The sequence below is a fragment of the Arvicanthis niloticus genome, chromosome 5 (genome assembly GCF_011762505.2).
Source record: "Arvicanthis niloticus isolate mArvNil1 chromosome 5, mArvNil1.pat.X, whole genome shotgun sequence".
In the NCBI taxonomy this organism is placed as follows: domain Eukaryota; kingdom Metazoa; phylum Chordata; class Mammalia; order Rodentia; family Muridae; genus Arvicanthis; species Arvicanthis niloticus.
The window spans coordinates 5,015,011-5,033,544 of NC_047662.1; the positions used below are offsets into that span (position 1 = coordinate 5,015,011).

The following is an 18,534-nucleotide window of genomic DNA, read 5'->3' on the forward strand; positions in this document are numbered from 1 at the left end:
CACCAGATCCTTAAGATGCTGGGTGACAAAGTCGTTAAGCCTGTCTAGGCATTGGGTCTTCTCAAAGATGCCTCTGTGCAGTTAGAGGGCCATTATGCCAGCCTGAACTTGTTCCATGCAGGCTCTACCCAAGACACCAAGGATCAGTTTCAGCATTCAGGGTACCTGCTTCCTTCTTTCTGAGGGATATCTGCCCCCTCATATGCCAAATCTCCTGCAGGAAAAGGCTGCCTTGACCCCCACCCTGAGCCTCTGCACCACTGTACTTGGTAGACGTCAGCAGTTGGCTCATTTCACAGCCTATCTGCAGCCATCTATCCCTACAGACCTTGGGAGAACCCCATAGGCTCCTCCGGCCCCCACTGATGTCCATGGAATTAGGCTCACTGCCCAGAAATGTCAAGTCCCTCTTTGGTGCTGTCACCCCAAATCAAGAAGCAATGCCTCTTGGGTCACAGCTCGAATCAGGAAGCCCTCACCCTCTGCCAGTAAAGACTGTCCAGAAACAGCAGGAGAGAAAAACTGGGAGAGGGAGGTAAGACACGGACACAGGGGGAGACCCACACTGAGACCTCCAACCCTCAGAGCTGCCCACAATCACCTGAGAGCCCTGACCAGTGGAGAGGGAGAGAACCATAGACACTGGGGCGTTTGCTTCACACACAGTTATCTGTGGACACACTGGTCCTGGATCTGAATGGGGGCTTCTATGGGGTAATGTGAAATACAAACTCTGCACACAAGCTCCCAAACATAGGATTCAGATAAGAATCCCTGCCTGTCCAGAGTTTGTTCAAGAGCTCACTGCTGTGCACCCAGCCTGGTATCTTCTGCCTGCCACCTTTCAGGCCCCCTCCTCTTCACTCTTATCTCAGCACAAATGTCCCTTCCTCTCAGGTGGCTTTGCTGACCTTCAACCTGGAAGGAGCACATCTCTCTCCCCCACTCTGAGGTCTTGGCACTTGGCCTTGGGCCTCTTGTTTAGTCTTTACCATTTATTGAGGTTCACTCAAGAACCTAGGAGATATGAGATGTGGTTCTGGAGAAGATAACAGTAAAATCTCTCTTAGATCATCTTTCCTTTTCTTGTACATCTGAGCCCAAGTCTGCCCAGGATGCCCTCCTGCGAGGGTATGGCTGAGTCTCACCCGGACGCTCACCTCCCCAACTTACTTCAACAGGATTAAACTGGTGTCTTCCAGAGGGATTCTCTTTTCCCTCCTGTGGTCTCTTCTCCCTCATCACCTCTACACAGAGGTGCACTTTAAGCACATTTGTCTTGGTCATATATACATCAGATACAAGCGAGAAAGTTAAACTAGGCACACCAAGAATCCGAGTAAACGGATTCTCCGTGCCTTTGTGGAGACAGTTACCTGTCCCCACCCCACCCCCATCCCAGGAAAGGACAGCTCCCATCCACACCGCTGAAGAATGTGGAGGCTACTGCAGCAGCTATAGCCAGATCTCAGACCTGGCAGGCAGCCTGGCTGCTGTGATCTCAGCAGGGATGTCCACAGACGAGACCTCCTCCCCCCCCCCCCCCCCCCCCCCCCCCGTGAGAGGATTACAGATGAGATTTGCTGGCACATGCCCTGGTCTGAGGACACAGCATGTAGTATGCCTGCTTTAGAGCCAGCTTCAAGCGGTGAGCTCTTCTGGAGCAGGTTCAGAAGGTTCTGGAAACCTTCGATGATTGAGTAGTCCTGCTAGTCCTGGGAGAATGATGGACTCGGACCTTCAGACATTTCAGTTCCCCGAGTCCCCTCTCCCAAAGCCCCAAGTTCCCCATATTTTGGTGCTTGGAATTCTGCCCCTCGTATCTGTTGGTTAACCGTTCATCCTGTGCTTTCTGTGTGCCTGTGCTGTGGGAGCTCCTTCTGTGGGAGCCCCTTCCTAGCCTTGCTTTGATCGACAGTTATGGTATGAGAACTGAGGGATGTCGGCGTGTGCTGTATGTATGTAGGATACTTTTTCTTGAAAGACCATGTAATTCTCGCGTTTCCCTTTCTCATGGGTTGGAGCTTGGCAGGCTCTGGCTCAGCCTAAGAGCCAACTGTGCACTTCACACTTTGTCAACAGTTTTCTAAAACCGAAAGAAACAGTAACACTTATGACATGTGAAACTCACATAAAGCTCACATTTCGGTGTCTCAGTGGGACAAGCCATACTCATCCGCAGACCTGACCCCTAAGGCTGTTCTGGCCCTACAGGGAAGAACTGAGCAAAAACACTAGTGGTCTGACTCACAAAGATAAAAATAGTTTAAAACGCTTACCATCTAGACCTGTCCCTCAACAGAATGCTTGCCAGCCCCCATGAGAAGCAGAAGAGTGGAATGTGAATCCACAATAATGAAGGTGTGTACCACTTCTCTCTGAGAAAATCTCTGTGCTTCTTATTGTCCCTACAGACAACACGGACTCCTCTGTTCAGGAACCCTGCTATGTAACTGGGGTAGAGCAGGTTCCTGCTGGTTCCTGCTGGTTCCTGCTGGTTCCTGCTGGTTCCTGCTGGTTCCTGTGGGTTCCTGCCAGTCCCTCAGAGGCTGAGATGTGGTAACTATAGAGGTGAAAAGAAGGCAGCTGGCCTCAGAGCCACCCCAGGAGAGAGCAGGCCTGCACCAGAAATGCCCAAGGCCTGATGGGCACTGTGAGCTGGTGTTATCTCTGAGAGAGAGAGCAGAGGCGTTAGCAAAGCTTAGCTTAGGCCAGCAGAAGTGTCTAGGCCCTGCCTGCCTTAGTTTTCTGTACGTCTAGGTCTTGCCCTAGGTGGCCTGGATAGGAAATCTGGGCCTTGTGTGACAGAAGCTGGAAGCCAAAGGGAAGAGCTGTGTGTGTGTGTGTGTGTGTGTGTGTGTGTGTGTGTGTGTGTGTGTGTGCCTGAGAGATAAATGGACACAATGAGGAGAGAGAGAGAGAGAGAGAGAGAGAGAGAGAGAGAGAGAGAAACAGAAACAGGTGGAAAGGCAAAGAGAAAGTTGGAGGAAGGCTCCCCACAGTTTCTTGCCCATCCTACCCTTCTAACCACTAAAGCGGGCTCTGCCTTTGGCACAAGGAGGCAACGGGAGCCCTGGCAGAACCTGCATGGCCAGTGCACCTGTTGCTCTAGGTGACGCATTTACTTTGAAGGCAGCTGGTGTTTGTTGTTGGTTCCTCTGTTGCTTCCTTCCTTTTATTAAAAGATAAAAACCGCTGTGTGGCTTACGAGAAAGCCCAAGTCCAGAGAGGCTGCTGCACCTTAACCCCCAATGTGGCTCTTATGAGGGCTACTTCTGCCGAAGGGTGGCGTTCCTGAGGTGTCTGTCTGTCTCTCTCTCTTTCTATCTGTCTCTCTGTCTCCACACACCCCACATTTGTTTTATAATTAGTACACCAGGCAACAGGATTGCTTGGGGGTATTTTTGTACACACTTAGTCTTGATCTATCCCTAACCCTACCTGGTCCTCTCCCCAGTCTCCAGCCCCTGTCCCTAATTTACCCTTCTACCCAGAACCTCCCTTCGGTTTCTGAGCACATGTTCTGTGACACAGACCACTGTCTTAAAGCCTCTTTAGTCTCCTCTCTTGGGCCCCTTTTCAGTTTCCTGGCTCTGCTCATACTCAGTCTGCTTATACACACATATACACAGTCACACATGTACATACACACATGCACAGTCACACACACACACTCACAAATAGACACATAAAAATCCAACAATGGGGTCCTAACATGAGAGAGAGAGAGTTGTAGTATATGTCTTTTAAATCCGGGTTTATGTGCACAGAAGTACATAGGGGGGCCACAGCACACACTCTCATTCAACAACATGGGTGTGCACACATACTCACACACACATATATACTCACCCATGTATACCCACACATATACACACACTCACACCCATTCACATACACGCTCTCACATATACACCCACACACATATACACACTCACACACATACTCACACATGTATGCTCACACACAAATACACAGTCACACACACATACTTACACACATACAATCACACACAGTCACACACACATACAGTCACAGACATATACAATCACACATACACACACACATGTACACACACACATACACACTCATACATATACACTCACATACGCACATACACAGTCACACACATACAATCACACACATACACAATCACACACACACATACATACATATACATACACACACACACACACACACACACACACACACACACACACACGAGGGCAGACCTGGAGAGAGAGCACCTTTCAACTCTATCCCTGCCTCTAATTGGAAAGTTCCACCTGGGCAGCCTGGTCAGATCAGCCTGGCAGTTTGTGCAGGAAAAGTCAATTGCTTTCAGGTGAGCAGGTGAAGGGATGGACTGGTATACCACCTTGTGAAATGTTGCACAATCAATCCCCAGTCAGCTTGGCGATGACAGCATCACTCAGACTGGAGATCCATGAAAAGACTGGGATAGCCAGATGACCTCAGCTCATGGCAAGTGAGGGAGCCGAGGTGTGGAAGGGGAGCAAGTGGCCCGGGCTTGTGTGGTCAGGGTGAGAAGAGAGCACACAGTAGGGCAGCAGGGCTTGTGCATGCCTACTGTGTCCTCCCATCAAGGACCCTGAGTGTTCAGCCTACCTCCCATCCTGAACACTGTTCCCACCACACTGGGGGAACACCTCTGCCTCCCACACACCTCCCTAATTGGGGGTGCCTATGGGCTCCTCTGCATTGACAAGGAGAAAGCTAGAGTCAACCATCCAGGCAGTGAACACCCAGGGACTGTCATCCCAAAGTAAGGATCCAAGACACAAATGTGACTGTCACAGTCCTTAACTTCCCACTGCATCTAGATCAGAGCCATGGGCTCTGCTTGCCATCACCTGTGGGGATCGGACCATAGTAGCCAGCTTGTCACACTCTGTAGTCATCCATCCGTCTGTCTTCATTGCTCCTCAAGCACTGTCCCACCTCAATCTCAACCCTGGGTTCTCCAGCTGCTGATTCTGTCTTAGCCATCTCTTGCCTCAGTTAGCCCAACTTGTTCTTCTGGCTTTCCGACGCCCTCTGGTGAGAGCCTGTGGCATGTTTGCACAGATGCTGGGCTCAGAGACTGACATAAGCCTCCCATTGTTACCTTAGCTCTCATCCCTCGGGACCACACTGAGGGAACCCATTAGGATGGTAATCATTTTTCAGCCTGAAATGATAGCAGCCTCTAAGCAGGTGAGTGGTGGGATAGCCAAGTCGCATCTCCTGCCCCACCCAGCATCCATGTTCCTGCCAACCCCTCCTGAGTGACTCTGATGCTAGGAGCACGTGACTATGCACATGTTCCCACTTCCAGAGTCTCATCTTATGTGTGTTGAAGTCCTCGTCTTACTGACTGAGTACCAGAAATGAAAACGAGATATTTACTCTCACTGTCACTGAGCAGGCCAGACTTAAGGTGCCCTAAGTCCTGGATAGGAAAGCGGTTGCTCAACTTGACCCAGAAGCCTTATTAAAATTCCTGTCTCAGAGGCCCTGGTTAGAAAGATAGACAGTGAGCTAGTCACGGGGCTAGCACACAGGCAGGCAGAGGCCATGCTCTGGGTCTCCTGGCTTCTCCTGCACAATACCCACATGGTCAGAGCGCAGCCATGGCTCTGCTCCCCCCGTCACACACATTCCTAACTTCACACCTCACGTGATCATGGCAGTCATTAGAGGAACATCTACAAATGGTCTTGTGGTTCTGAGTGAGGCCTGGGGGCTCCTCCAGCTTAAATGCGTGAGCCCTGACAGGCACACATTCATTTTCCTTTTGAACTTTGTTTTGCTTATGCCTTGATTCTGGGCACTTCTGGGCAGACAGGTTGTTGGCTGGGATGTCTGGAGAGAGTACCCCTGCTCACTTCTCTTCCATGTTCACACACTGGGTAGATCAGGTGTTTGGCAAATTTGCGGCCTAAATGTGGGATTCTAGAAGGGCCAGGATCTACAACTAGGAAGCGCAACTAGGAAGCGCAGAAAAGGTACACAATGTCAGAAGCCGGCCTTGTTCATTTCAAGTCTGGAGGGAAGTAAACAGTGAAAAGACACAGACAAGTGCCTTTTATTTCAAAGGGACGGGGACACTTCTCTCAACTATCAGTGTCTTCCTCTCCTTGGCTCATGAAATGAGCCAAACAAAGGAACTGCCTGTGAGAAACAAGGATGCCATGAAGGAAAGAGCGCACAGAAAGTCACAAGTGGCTGCTCTGTCCATTGCAAACCAAACCCTTGTAGGGGAAAAAAAAAAGTCCAAACAAGAATCAACCTAGCAAGAAATGAAAGGGGGAAAAAATCCCAATCACAAAAACAAAACACAGCATCTTGCAAACCAGGAAAGTCAGGGAAGAATATTGCCTTCTTAATAATAAATACATTTCATGGGCAAGAACTGCAAGGGAATCGTTTAAATTAATTTCCGCTTTGTTTGTTTGGTTTGTACAGGGCTTAAATCCCAGCTGACAGCGATCTGTAAAAGTTCTAACATATTGGAAATCTGATTTTCTTGCAGCCAAATCCCAGAGTCCAAAATGATTTCTCTTTCAACCCCGCTAATCAGACAGGCAGGGCTCAGATGGACGCTGAGTCAAGCCAAATTGCACTTGGTCTTTCTGGGGGGCATAAAAAATGTCTGACAGAAGTGCCAAGGGGTGGCTGCCTGCCGTTCCTCTCTGCTGTGGGGAGATGGGAACAGTCTCTCAGTGTCCCAGGCAGCTCTACCAACTCCTTCTCTCTCCATTCTACCCTCTCTGGGCTGTACCTTGACGAGCCAAGTGAACACTGAGGATGGAAAAGGGGAGGTTTGTCCAACTTGGAATTGGAAGCCCAAAGCAAAGTCTTTGGCCCAGACTCTGGGGTGGATCCCACCACCAACCACCCCAAGACAGCTCTCACCAAATCAGTGAGCTGTGGCTGGCCGTTTTTCTCTCCCATGCAGATTTCCAGAGGACCCTAACTGACAGATCACCTTGGGTCCTTTCTCATCTCACCAGCAGGCTCAACCCTTGAGAGCCAAGCTCTGTATGCAGATCAGCGGCTCCTAGACAGAAACAAAGGCTGCAGTGCAGCCCACCCACCAGTCAGCTCAACCTGGGTGGCCCAAGTGATAGACCCCTGAGGACTGACCTTCCTCCCAGATCAGCCCCCAACCTGGGTGCCCCCCCCCCGCATTCTCCAACCAAATCTATTTGCAGCAAATACAAGAAGCAAGCAAACAAACACAGGAGCAAACCAACCAACCCCTGCTCAAAAACAAAAGTGGGATACATAGGAGGTGGTACCCACACACACCTCTGTAGACAGACTCTGCTGTTGCCCGGCCTTGTTTCCATTAGCACTGGACTTATATCAACAGGGGATGGCTATCCTGGGGCAGTACAGTGTGAGTGTGTGTGTGTGTGTGTGTGTGTGTGTGTGTGTGTGCACACGTCTCTGCGTGTGGTGTGTGCATGCATGTGTGTGTGCATGCACATATGTGTATGTGTGCACAGGTCTCTGTGTGGGGTGTGTGCACACATGCATGAGTATGTGAGTATGTGTGTTTCGTTTTATTCCCCATGGTAACCCTCAGTCCTCCCTATAAACCCAAGGATCTCAGCCTAGGCTGTAGCAATAAGCATGGTGACTTCAGGCTCTGAATGCTGCCTGGCAGTTCTGAGTTCTCCGGTGCCTCTGATTCTCCACAGGGTACAGTGCCAGATGCCTGCACCCCACCACACACACACACTGGCATGCCCTACAATCCATCTTAGACCCTATCCCTGGAGTCCACCCTGTGCCTCAGTCTCCCCAGGCCTGCCAGCCTGGCGTGGCCCCTCTTGCTCCTCTCTGTTGCACCCACTGTCTTCCTCCCTTCCTTCCCTCTTTCCGACTGAATTCTCGTTTTTCCTCTCTCTCCCTAGTGCTTGTACGGCTGCTACGTCCATTCTTCCATCATACCTACTTTCCACCGGAGGTGCTACTGGCTCCTTCAGGTAGGTGGCTGGGATTGGATTCTTCTTGCGTCGCTTGCTGGTGCTTGGGAAGAGTCCGTGGAGGGTGCCGAGGGGGTGTGGGGCTCCTGTGCATGACAGCGAGTTTGGGCTGAGAGCCCCGGTGTGATTTCCTACTTTCCTGTGGTATCTGCCAAGGCTGGTTTGGTGACAGATCTTGTTGTGAGGGTCTAAGAAGGAGAATGAGAGCTGGTGGCTGGGGTACACCTTGCTCATCCATGGAGATAAAGAGTTGATGCTTCAAGGTGCCAAGGTTCCTGGTTTCCTTTTGATGAGGTTAAAAAAAGAAAGCTGGGTGTCCCATCCCTCACTATAAAATCCCTGTTGGCTACAACCCATATATTCATTTGCTTTCTTGGTTAGTCAGAAGATACATGTGGCACATAGGCTTCCAGGGCTGTTTTCGATACCGTGGGATTGACAGGGGTGTCCACTGGGGAGGAGTGGGTCTTGACTCCTTGGGAAGGAGCTCTGTGGTTGATTCATGATGCCTGACTTAAAGAATGTGGTGTGGGAACATCTGCCATGCTTGTAGAGAATGGTCTGTGACCATGGTGCTAGCCAGACAGCCTCCGTCTGTGGTTATGGACAAACAGCTACGTCTGTAGTACAGCCAGGCAGCCTCTGTCCGTGGTTCTGGCCAGGGAGCCTCTGTCCATGGTGCTGGCCAGGAAGTCTCTGTGGCTATATGTCTGTGGTGCAGCCAGGCAGCCTCTGTCCATGGTTCTGGGCAGGGAGCCTCTGTCCGTGGTGCTGGCCAGGGAGCCTCTGTGATTATGAACAGCTATGTTGTAGTATGACTAGGTAGCCTCTGTCTGTGGTTATGAACAAACACCTATGTCTGTGGTTGTGAATAAACAGCTATGTCTGTGGTGTAGCCAGGCAGCCTCTGTCCATGGTGCTAGCACGGTGGATCTTAACAGAGGCTAGCTAGAAGCCGCTCAGGATAGGATGTCACTGTGAGGGATGAAGGGCTGAGGATCTATCCAATGAGCCTGGACCTGGCTCTCCAAGGTATCTGCTATACCAGCCCAGTGAGCCTGTCTCCATTATCCTTACACATAACTTTGTCTTACTACTCTGTCAAGGAACTGCTGCCTGAGGGCCTTGTTACTGTGGCCCCACTGTCTGCACTTGATTCTGTTCAAACTGACAAGCACACAAGGGTTGTTGTCCCAGGGTCTTGAGGGCCCCAACTGGGAAGAAACTGACAGAAAGGAACCTCAAAAAGCATCAGGTACAGAGAGGCCACTGCTTCCAGGGAAGATGGTCTAGGAATTATCCACAGGGCTTGGAGCTGTCTGCACAGGGAGGTCATGGCTCAGCTTTGTCAGGGCCCTGCCACCCTGGTCTCCCATATGTAGCCACCAGTCCTTCTGTCCTCCCTCAGTTCCCTGAAATAATCGCCTGTGGCTTGGCACATTCTTTAGTGAGCGATCAATCAAGATATTGCTCATCTACAAAGTTGACACTTCCCTCACACCAGGATCCACTGCCAGTTGTCCTGTCTCCGCGTCCTTTGGAGGCTGATGCAGGGGTGTATGTTTTTCTAATTTCTCAGAGTTGTGTGGTTTTGGGGGGTGTTTTACATGGTCATGAGTGCTACTTTTGTTAGTAGGTATTGCCCTGGAGATACTAAGCCATCAAGTGGACATTTTTCTCACTAGCTGAGTGGCCATGGAGAGTGAGGTCTCTGCTCTGAGGACAGTGCTCTGGGCTGGCTGCAACACGATCCTGGTTCCCTGGCTCGGATGCTGGGTTTCAGGGACTTCATTTATTCCAAGCATCCTGCAGCCTTTGGAGATTTCTTCCCAGATCTCCAGCTTCCTGTCTCTGGCTGTGGCTCTTTTCCTTTTGGTGTCTATGCCCCTTGTTTAGAATGCATCTCTGCCATGCCTTCTGTGCCACACCAGGCTGGGACTCCTAACAGATCAGCTCCCTACTGGCTGGCTTCCTGCTGGCAGTCTGAATACCTCTCCTCAAGGGTGGCCTCCTCCTCCACACTTGCCCCACGCCTGCCTCCACTGCCTCCTCTCGGTCCATCACACTCTTGTGGCTTTTTAACTCCATTAAAACTTCCTCCCCTGGAAGCAGACACCTTTGGGCAGCATGAGCACTGAGCTCTGTTCTCCACAGCTGCATTCTGATGCCTTCCAGATGCCCCTAAAGCAAGAGGGAAAGCCCTGTGCTCTACACTCTCCCTCCCTGCCTCTGTGTCCTGGCCTCTGGCTGCTGAGGACATGCCTGGGGTGATTCGTGTGCTTGCGTTTCACTTGTCATGATCCAGCTGACAGGAAGCTGGATTCCTCCCCCGACCCACCAAAGGCCAGTGTGGCAGAACTAACTTGGCTGCTCTGGTGCACCCTTTATTTGCCATCCTGTGCCAGGGGGAACTGTCACCCCCAACCCTCACTTCTGGGTCCTCAAATAGAAAGTACCACAGAAAGGGGTCGGTGGGCATTAAGGTGTCCGAGCTATGCCCCATGGGAGCTGAGAAAGGAAGCTGCAGAACAGGGTGCTATTCAGGCCTGAGGCGCTGAGGAAGAGGCCCGGGTTAGCCAGGAGCATGCAGCCCACCTCTGTTGAGCAAAGTAGCTGGAACAAGACAGCCTTCTAGAGAGGTGGAACTTTCAGGTGGGACTTTAGACGTGGTGCAGTCAGGGGAGGGCACACCTGGGTAAAGGAACTTCCTCAAGGGATACCCCCACCTCTGGCTGCCACAGCTTCAGCTCGGTAGCCAGCTCTTGCACAAACTGTGGCTCAATTCCCATCCTCTGGCATCTTCCAGTGGCGGGGGGTGGAGGGGACCTCAGAACTCCCGCTGCAGGGACCTCTGCTCTGCCCACAGAGAAATCCACTGAGGTCTCATCACTCTCCATGGTAGATTCCCCAACAGAGGAACTTGCCACTTCTGTCTTCCTCTGTGCCAAACACCGAGCCTTGACCAAGGCAGGGCAACACATCCTAAAGGTCATAGTTTAACTGAACAAAGGCTCTCAAGGGGCAGCGCCAAGCAAGCCCAAAGGCCAGTGGCTCCAAGCATGGGGTCAGCACCGAGACCCAGAAGGTGAAACTGAGTGGTACGGAGTTAGAACTTTTGAGTCGCCTGGCTTTCTTTGGGGAGGGGTCCTGCTGTGGTCAAGGCTTTGTGCTTGGCACTGAGAGAGACAGGTGGGAGCTCCTGCTTTCTGGCCATTTGTTTATCATAACTCCCCCCCCCCCCAGTCACTGCTAGTGAAGTCTCTACTATCATCTAATTCAGGACACAGGTGAGCATGCTACAACGTAAGGCACTGAAACCTAGTTAGCTCACAGGCCCATGATGTCCTTACCATGACTGATAGGTGCCGTGTTGCTTGAGACACTGAGCGTCTCAGAGATGCATCAGGGTGGGGCCACTCGTGCCCGAGTTGCAAGCCCCTGTGGATCCAGAGTGGTTTGTATGTCTCCATCTCCCTCTCCAGCTGGTCAGATGCTGTGGAGAATGAAGGCCAACTCTGCAGGTCCCACTCACACTGCCTTTGCTCACACACACACCCTCTGTGTCACAGCCTGCAGGGCCTCAGCTTCAGTGACCACTGAAGTCCACAGAGAACAGGGCCAGGTCTAGAGTCACACATGAGCCAGATATGGGGTACAGCAGTGATCTTCTGGCCTCTGCCCCACTGCCTGATGTAGCTTAGACTATAGCTTCCAGGACTGAGCCTCGCTAGGGCCAGAGACAATGCCAAAGGATGAAGCAGTAAATCAGAAAATGTCTCCCCATCCGGGGCTCCAGGCCTCAGGTCTTCCTGAGCCATCCCTTTGAGAGCAGCTCTTCCTGAGACTGAACTCCATTTCTGGCTATGATTCCCAGCAGACTGCTGGCTTCTTTGCAAACCATTTCTGCTTCTAATGAGTGTTTTTCTCTTTACCATTGTTCTCTAAAATGCTTAATGAATGTTTTCTGCACACAAGGCAGGGGGTGTGCCTCCACATGGCTGCTTGACTGCTCACTCCAGCCGTGGGGCAGAGGCCGTGGGGATCCTTCCTGACTCAGCACAGCCATGCAATACACAACGACCCGTGGGAAGAAAGACCCCGGGGATCTGGGAAGGACATGGCACAGGGTGTGGGACTCCCAGTACACGAAAGAAGACCTGGCATTTTAAATCTAAGGTCTAGGGCCCGAACCTAGGAAGAGCACTGTATCCCGAGTCCACAGAGCTAGATTCCAGTACTACGTGATCAACTCTAAGGACCAGCATCCGTGCCCACTGCTTCCTGGCCAGGCAACCAACCTTTACTACGTGCTCCTTGGCACTAGGGATTGGTGCTTCAAACACTCAGCCACCAGGGGGAAGAATGAAGCAAGACATCAAGGTCTCCTAGGGTCAGCCTCTCTACCTTCCTTCCCATCCACTAGATTCTGCTAACCCTGGAAAAGCCGAGTACAGGGGAGTGATAGGTATTGCAAGTCAAAATGTCCAGGATAATTGTCTTATAAGGAAGAAATGTTCACTTCGGATCATGGCTTCAGAGGTTTCCAATCCATAGTCTCTAGGTCCTTTTCCTAGACGTGGGTGTGTCATGTGTGCATATGACATCATCATGGCATATATATCATGTACATACCATATATATGCACACCACATATATATACCATAGATATATACACTATGTATGCAATATATCACATATATCACATAGATACCATATATGTGTGTGTATACATATACACGTATACATGTTCCAGTAACCTCCATGGGCTTCTTTGTCATAAGTCTCTGCCACCTAAACATAGTGCCACAGACTGGGGACCATGACTTTAGGATGGGGCCTCTGGGGACACTGCAGATTCTGGTTGTAGGGGCTGGTCCATACAGTGCATTCTGGGGTAGCATAGCAATGGGTCAGGTGATCTAAGAAGGCTTCCTGAAAGAGGAGGTGAGTCCAGAGTTGAAAGATGGGGGAAACATGGTGGGAAGGATAGCCTTGATGCCCTTTTGACGTGAGGCAGGTGTGGGCACGTGCCCAGTGGTCAGTGGGACTAACAAATGCTCTCTGTAGGAGTCAAGCAGAGGGGACCATGACTGCCTAAAGTTCCCAGATCCACACACCAGGCCCTCTGACAGGCTGCACAGAGGCCTAAGGAAGGACCAGCTTGGGATGCCAGCTCAAGCCAGATTTGAAAGGGAATAGAGGGGAGAAGCCTAGGGATTCTCTGCTTCACACTCACAGAACAGCGGGTGAGAAGGAGCCTGGGCAGGGTATCAGAGAAAAGCACAGTGGGGAACTGGGGCCTGTGGTCCCAGCAGTCTGGAGGCTGATAGAAAATGGGTTATGAGGAGCAGGCAGTGTTCGAGGCTAGCCTAGAAAGCAGCTATATCCCATCTCCACAAACAGAAACAATGATACTTTGTGAAGGTTTCTCCCTCGTTAACAGTAGCCATTATCATCATCATCACCACCACCACCACCACCATCATCATCATCTGTGCTGATAACTTCATTCATCACAGCCTTGTGCTTCTGAGAACTTTGTGGTCCTCATGAAACTGGTCCGTCTCGATGACCACTGTGACGAAGGGAGTTGAGGATTGCTTCCAGCACATGTGTAAGCTGGCCATCAGCAGGTCTTCACTTGGTGTGCTGCAGGTGTTCTAGTTCCAAACCAGACATCAGCTCACTGCAAGGCACCTCCAGATGCGATGTTCCTGCTTAGGGAGGAGGACCATGGCAAGGACAAGAGTTCAGGGGTCAGCGGGTGCACTGCAGGAGAAGGCTGGCACTGGTGTCACAGCGGGTAAAGAAGGGCCAGGGTGTGAGGACCGTGAGCTCCAGGAAGGAGCCACAGCAGGAGAAACTGTTGCCAAAGGGAGCTAGGTCCCATGCAGTCTGGAAGATTCCAGTTCAGGGGTAACTGACTCAAACCGAAGCCGGGTGGATAAACCGTCTAGGCGTCTATCACCTGGGAAACCAGACTAGACCGGATGTCAGAGGGGAAGGGGCAGGAGCAAGGGTGCGGGCAGAGGCCATTCCCAAGATGCCTTCTTATCCTGGCTTTATTCTAACCAGCAGCTTTTCCCTCTTTCTCCATTTAATGCCCCTTGAATAACGTGATCAGGAGATTAGGTAGACACCAGGAATTTACGGTGCTGTGGTGGGTAAAAAAAAAAAAAAAAAAAAAAAAAAAGGCTCAATTCCATTAAGATTTCAGGACCCTGGCCAAGGCTGCGCAGCGGAGCGGGTAGTATTTCCTCCTTAGATGTCTTTTCTTGATTGCGATTTACGATGCCAAGGCCGTGGCTGTACCCACCCAACGCTTCCAGAAAATATGACAGGCTCCCAAAGCTAGCTACTCTCTGGGGAATGTTACCGGGCAGTTTTCAGTTTCCCTCATCCAGATCCCTTTCTCGGGGGACAGGAGAGATGGGAAATGTCCTTTTCATGGGTGGTCCCGAGTGGGAGTGGCCAGCTTCACCTTTACCCTGCAGATTTCCTTAAGGCCAAGGTTGCTGGTGAGGCCAGAGCCCTCTAAAAGCCACGGGACGCTCTGCTACCACCTAGTGGACAGGATGGGTACTGCGGTTTAGGAATCCTGGGACTCTGGCTGGGTGTTCTAAATGTGGAGTGTGTGTGTGTGTGTGTGTGTGTGTGTGTGTGTGTGTGTGTCTGATTGTGTGTGAATGTGTGTGTGTCTCTTTGTGTGAGTGTGACTGTTGTCTGTGTGTATGAGTGAGTGTGTGTGTGTATGACTGTGTGACTGTGTGTGTGTGAGTGTATGTGTCTGTGTGTAAATGTGTGTCTGTATGTGTGTGTGTATGAATGTGAATGTGTGTGCCTGTGTGTGTGTGTCTGTGTGTGTTTGTGTGAGTGTATCTGTGTGTCTGTGTGTGTTTGTGTGTGTGTATCTGTGTGTCTGTGTGTGTCTGTGTGTGTTTGTGTGTGTCTGTGTGTGAGTGTATCTGTGTGTGTTTGAATGTGAGTGTGTGTGTCTGTGTGTATGACTGTGAGTATGTGTGTCTGTGTGTGTGTGAGTGTGTGTACAGGCATTAAATTCTCATTCTGAGGATACACGTCAGACCTGCAAAGTTCATGGTGTCATGCTCGGTGGGCTGACCACTAATTGCTGCCAGGGCTTTTACCCCAGTAGAGTGGGTGGGTAAGTGTTGTCAGGGGTAGCCCCTAAGAGACTGTCTCTCCACAAGCAAAATGTAAAGTCTTTTAGATGTCACCGTGCTATCATAGGCCCCAGAGTCAGGCTTGTCCCATAGCCTTGGGCAAGGATTTTTCCTGTAGTCGTGTGTGCTGGAGCCTCTACATCCTTCAGGTGGTCTCCTGTCCCCTCACATTCCCCAGCCTTGTTTGCTCCATGTCCCTTACCCTGGTATGCTAGCTCTCCTCTGTCCTTCAGCAAGGACTGGGCTGCCCAGGCAAGCTGGAAGGCAGAGACAGGATGAAGCTGCCAGGGCTGCGGTCCCTTGGAGCTGGGAATTATTAATTAGTCTTATTATCCACAACGTGTCAGTCTCTTAATCCGAGGGTCTGCAGAGGGGTTTGTGGCTTCGCGGTGTGTGCTGTCAGCTTGGCTAAGCAATCGCTTTCCTTGTAAAGGCAGAACAATGGGTTCTACGCTTTGCTTACTATCTTTATCTATCACGCCCAACAACTCACGCCCCATCCCCTCACAGAATACCCTTCAAAGGCGAGGAGAAAGCCGAAGCAGCTTAATTTCCCGGCTAGATGGCTTATAATGCAGGCTTTTGTCTAATTATCCTGCTTGTGTAATCTTGAGCTGACATCCTGTCCATAATATCCTAATCTTCTTTTGAGCAAAGGGGAAACTGTGTGGCTATGCTTCTCAAAGCGCTAGACAAAAGTTGGCCTCGAGGAAATTCTTTCGGTGTCGCCTCTGAAGAAACTCAAAGGGCCGAGAAAGAACAGCGGATGTGATAGACTCTGAGGCATCTGCCACGTGCTCCGCCTGCCTGTGACTGTCAGCAGCTCACTGAGGCCTCTAGCTGTACCCTAGCAGGTGATGCCAGCCTGTGTGCGAATGATCTAGATCTATCATGAATAAGGAGGTCCTGCGATCTGCACCATCTTGGTGTGGGATGTCAGGATGTAGGGATGAGACATGCTACAATGCCGCAGACTTGTGGCAGGTGGTTTTAGCTAGATAGATATCTGCAGGCATGCACAGTTACACACACATATGCAATAAAAGCATGGGTATGCATGTGTACGCAGATAATCATAAGTGTGCACATGTATACGCAGGTGTGTACAGGTATTCATAATGTACAAGTGTTCATTTATGTAAGTGTGCACGGGCATACATGTATGCGCACGTGTTCATAGGCATATGTGGGCAAGCACACGTGTGCACATATGATCACAGGTGTTCATAGATATGCATAGGTGTGCATGAGTATACATATATACTCATAAGTATATATAATCACAGGTGTGCACATGTGTGTTCATAGGTGTGCACAGATAGCCATAGATGTTTGTGGGTATGCATAGCTATATACAAACATTCTGCATGGGTATCCGCTGTACATATATGTGATCACAGATGGGCATAGGTATGCACATATGTTCACGGATGTACAGGGTATATAAAATATATGCATATGTGATCATGGGCACAAAGATAATCACTAGCATGTACATGTGTACACAGGTGTGCAGGTTTTATATAGCATCCCTGGTGCCCACCTGTCTTGGGGGTTCTATTCCTGCACAAAGCATCATGACCAGGAAGCATGTTGGGGAGAAAGTGTGTGTGTAAGTCTGTGTATTAGCTCAATGAGTCCTTTTTGTGAGTGTCAGAAGTCACAAGCAGAGTGGGCTTCCACACAATAGGCTTCTACAGGCAGGTCCTCAACCAAAGTTAAAGGTCTGCCTGGTTCTTTGTGTCTGAAGTCAGTTTCCTCTGTGAGCCAACTGAGTGTGACTTACCAAGTGTGTAGGTTGTCATAGCGAGGGCCACCAAGGGCAGAAACAGCCTCCATCTAGAAAACCTGGTGTTTCATCCTAGGCCAGAGGTCAGCACCTGTTTGGCATTTCCCACCAGTGTTCTGATGCTTTAAAACAGGTAGAATCGTCACTGGGTAACTTGGGGTTCCCTTTCATAGGGTTTTAGTCTTGTTAATAAAATAATTTAAAAACGGACTCAGAAGGAAGCTGAAGGGCCATTTTACTAAAGTTGGAGAGAAAAACATCGGGACAGGCTATAAATCTTGGCAACTGCCAGGAAGAGGAAGATGGGGATGAAGGGGAGAGAGAGCTGTGTGCTTTAGTCAGGGTCCAAGAATGCAGGGAGCTGCCATGGGGCTTTAGGAAAAAGGTAGAAATGTCCAGAGGATAGTAGCAAGGGCAGTTCATTAAGAATGAGCAAGGAGCTCCTAAGAAGTGGGCAGTGAATCACAAAGTACCTGGCCTGGGCTATGACCCTTTGTAGGACATTTACGTTTACAAAGCATACACCTCCTTGTATCACCCTGGCTTTCCGGAGCATGCTCTGATCATTAGAAGAAGCCCAGGTGAGGAAGGACTTCCAGTCTCTCTGTAAGCTTGTCCCTGTCATATCTTAATCTTTCAGTCCTGTCTCTACCTACAGTCCTATAATCCTGTATACTCCTATGCCAGGCTTCTGTCACTCAGTATGGCATTACCATCCTTTCAGAGGAAAAGGCCCATAACAGAAGGCAGGCTGGAGGGGCCGGCAGTCTGCTGCCTTTCCCTGGGGCTCTTCCAGTTAACTCTCACAGCTGAGTCTGCTGACCCTGAGTCAGGACAAGCAATCCAAAAGGGGAGTCTCACCCTGTGAGACCCTCCCTCCCTTCCCTCTCCTGCGAACCTCCCCACGCCCGAGGAGCAGGTTTACAATTCTGAGATGTAGTTTGAAGTGGCCTTGAAGTGAAGCTAAGGTCTCTGGGAATCTCTGGGGTTCCCTGAAGGCTTACCCTCGGGAGGCAGAAATCTCTGTGAGGTTAGCTTGGAAGCCTGAGAGGAAATCCAGGGTTAGACATATTTGCTGATCCTGAATTGCTAGCAGATTGCCTGATTTAAAAATTGAGTTCTTACATAGTCATTTGGAAAGAAACACGCTTCAACTGAGCCCCTTACTGCTGGGAGGGGTGTGGTTCTGGAGCTCAACTGCAGGCTGTCCCCACCTCTGAGCGCTAAGATTAATGTTACCGGGAGCACAACGTTCTGTGCTCTATGTGACTATAAACTGTACATGTCCTCTACCCCAAACTCTGAACCCATGCTGGCCATAAGGGAGGGTACCCTCAATAACTCCAAAGGGCTTCAGAATTCCAAGTCAGGAGACTGAGCCAACCTGATGGAGTCCCCATGGACACAGCAGCCTGGCCAGAGGGTAGGAGGCTAGAAGAGACTTCAGCTTAGCCCTGGGGACTGTCCCTACATCAGCTGCTGTAGTATTCAGCCCCAATTCCCTGAAGGTTGATGAGGGCCTGCATCTTGCTATATGTGGCCTAGGGCTGGAAGACAAGGACCATAT

General features: G+C 50.5%; 1 protein-coding gene across 12 annotated transcripts in view; it reads left to right on the forward strand.

Annotated features, from left to right (window-relative positions):
• Camta1 (calmodulin binding transcription activator 1) overlaps positions 1-18,534 on the forward strand; it is an 837,099-nt gene that overhangs the window by 586,908 nt on the left and 231,657 nt on the right. For all 12 annotated transcript variants that reach the window (XM_076933681.1, XM_076933680.1, XM_034503401.2 and 9 more), the window contains one exon: positions 7,926-7,997. In XM_076933681.1, coding sequence (XP_076789796.1) covers positions 7,926-7,997 — 72 coding nt within the window. The remainder of the gene's footprint in view (positions 1-7,925; positions 7,998-18,534) is intronic.